This window comes from Condylura cristata, unplaced genomic scaffold (assembly GCF_000260355.1).
Source record: "Condylura cristata isolate star-nosed mole 26May11 unplaced genomic scaffold, ConCri1.0 scaffold00966, whole genome shotgun sequence".
Lineage (NCBI taxonomy): Eukaryota > Metazoa > Chordata > Mammalia > Eulipotyphla > Talpidae > Condylura > Condylura cristata.
Genome location: NW_004568067.1, coordinates 1 through 2,528, shown reverse-complemented (window position 1 = coordinate 2,528; position 2,528 = coordinate 1). Strand labels below are relative to the sequence as shown.

Sequence of the window (2,528 nt, the reverse complement as noted above, 5' to 3'; positions counted from 1 at the left end):
GGAGAGAGGCCGACCTGGGTGAGGCCCAGGTAGGACAATGCCCCCAGGAGCCCTGCTCCCCCAGTACCGGAGGACCACCAGGAGATCACAGCCCTGAGGAGGAGAACACAGTAGCACTAAGAAGGCTTAAAGTGTGGTAGAAACATACAATGGAATACTACTCAGCTATAAAAAAGATGAAACCTGTCACTTGAATGACATAAATGGATATTATGCTTAAAGAAATAAGTTAGATGTGTAAGGCAAACACAGTATGATTTCACTCATGTGTATATAGAGAAAACAAACAAATCAACTAAATGAAACAAAAATTAATTTTTAGATTATAAGACCAAACGAATGGCTACCAGAAGGGGAGAAAAAGGGTAAATTGGGTAATGGGAGACAAATGTTATGGTGAAGGATAGAATTGAACTTTTACTGGTGAACTTAATACAGTACAGTCATTGATTTAAAACTGTGTACCCCTGAAACATACCATGTTAACATACAATGTTAAAAAAAGAGAAGGACCTAAAGCTAGTGAGATGTCACTCCCCCACCCCCTGATTCCCCGCTGTGCTGCCTGCTTACCTTGGGTAGAAGGCGGTGAGTGACAAGAAGGTGACTTCTCCCAGGCCTGATGAGATGCTAGCTAGGACCACACCTGGGGGGGGGAGGGTGACAAGCACGGCAGACCTTCCCCAAGAGCCCCATCCCCACTGCATCAGAGGGACTGAAAACCGACCCTCTGGGCAGACTGGGCTCCAGATCTCAAGCAGAGCCACCCCCTTCCTCCACACATCCTCTCACAGGGAACGGTGTCTCCTACCCCAGATGGAGGAGCGCAAACTCCTCCTTAACACCCCCTCTGTTCCCACCACGGAGTCTTGGTGAGTTCATTTCAATCTCCATCTAAACCATCCATCTCCTCCCCCTCCCTTGCAAATTGGCCTCAGGTCCCATTTCTTTTACTTGTGACAGCCTAAGCAGCTTTCTGAAGATTATAAGAATCCCTCTCTTGTGGGAAGGGGGAGACTACCTCCACAAATGCTCTGTGGTGGCTTCTCTTCGCCTCCCCCCAGCACAAAGCCTCACACTTACCACACAGACTGATGGTCACAGAATGGGACCAGGCAACCAGGATGAAGCTGCCAGCTGCAGAAACCCCGCTAACAAAAACTCGGGGGCTGAGGGGGTAGGGGGGGAGGGAAGTCAGCGTCCATACTCAGCTTCTCAGCCCTCCTGGGCTCCCCACTCTCAAATCACCCCCGCCCAGACCTGTAGGGCAGCAGGTGAAGACCAAGAGGAGCCAGCAGTTTGATGACAAGCGTAGGGAGGATGTCGGCCAGGAGCACTGCCTGGAAAAGATGAGAGTGGGACTCCAGACTTCCCAGGGGAAGACCGATCTACAGGACCGCCCACCACCAAGCTCTGAAGCCAGACAGAACTGGATCAAGCTCTGCCATCACTCAGCTGTGAATCAAGGCGTTCACATTCTTTGAAAGTCTTTCGTTTCCTCACCTGGGGAGATAGGGGGCAACAACAGGGCCAAGTTCACAGCACTGTTGTGGAAACTAAATGAATTAATGGCTGCTGCACGCAGCAAGAGCTCAGAGAATGAAGGTCTGAGCTACAATCATGCCAGTCCCAGCTAGTGCTGAGAGGAAGGTGGGATCTAGACCCACAGGACCTGGGTTGGGGGCGGACCAGGTGTGTACTCACAGCTGTGGACACAGAGTTGCAGTCAAATCGAGACGAACTATTGTGGGGTGTGGGTGTTGGGCTTGGGTTTACCTGATGGGAGAGAAGCGTCTTTCACCCAGGAAGGCAGAAGGGGAGACATCCCAGGGCTGGCGGCAGCTCTGCTCACAGCAGCAGCTCTGCAGCCCCCCCAGCTCTGCAGCCCCCAGCTCTGCTCTAACTTGAAGGACACCTTGGGCTTGGGCAAGGCCTGGCTTCCTGGGATCTCAGCTTTGCTACCTACATGTGGGGTGGGGTGGTTTTCCTAGAAGTCTCAAACTAATGGGCCAGGCTAATGAGAGTTCTAAAAGTAAACTTTATTTGAGTAATACATTCTAGGAACTTCCTATTAAAATTAGGGGCTTCCAGAAAGTCTGATCTTGGACCAAATTATGGTCCATACCTTGGATGAGGCATGTGCCTCCACTCACCATAGGTAAGTGGTTTTTAACCAACGGTGATTCTCCTCCACAGGAAACTTTTGGCACTGGAGAAATTCTTGGTTACAACAGCTGGAGCGTGGAGGATTTGCTATTGGTAATAAGTTTACAAACTGGCACCAACTGATTTGGGGGTTTGGGAGATGAGTAACTTTAGGTGCCTTGCCCCACCCCTTGGCCACCCCATTCAGATAATTTGACAAGGGGATCACTGCCCCAGGGTGAGTCCCTTAGCATCCCACAGCCTACACACGGTAGTAGAGAAGGTTACTTACATGGCTCTGGTTCCCTGGTGCCCTGTGGTGGCTAAGGATGTCATGGGCAGCACTGAGCATCACTACATAGGAGAAGTTGTTGCAAAGGCCC

At 50.8% G+C, this 2,528-nt stretch overlaps 1 protein-coding gene across 1 annotated transcript; it reads right to left on the bottom strand.

Moving 5' to 3' along the window:
• Positions 1-5: 5 nt before the first annotated feature.
• LOC101629275 (battenin-like) lies at positions 6-2,521 on the bottom strand (the record flags this gene model as incomplete). The annotated part of the gene is made up of 6 exons (XM_004695826.1): positions 2,438-2,521; positions 1,705-1,776; positions 1,261-1,340; positions 1,084-1,169; positions 574-646; positions 6-93 (listed from the first exon to the last, which is right to left on the bottom strand). Coding segments are annotated over exons 1-6 (459 nt in total), but the record flags the coding sequence as incomplete, so codon positions are not given.
• Between the last annotated feature and the right edge of the window lie 7 nt (positions 2,522-2,528).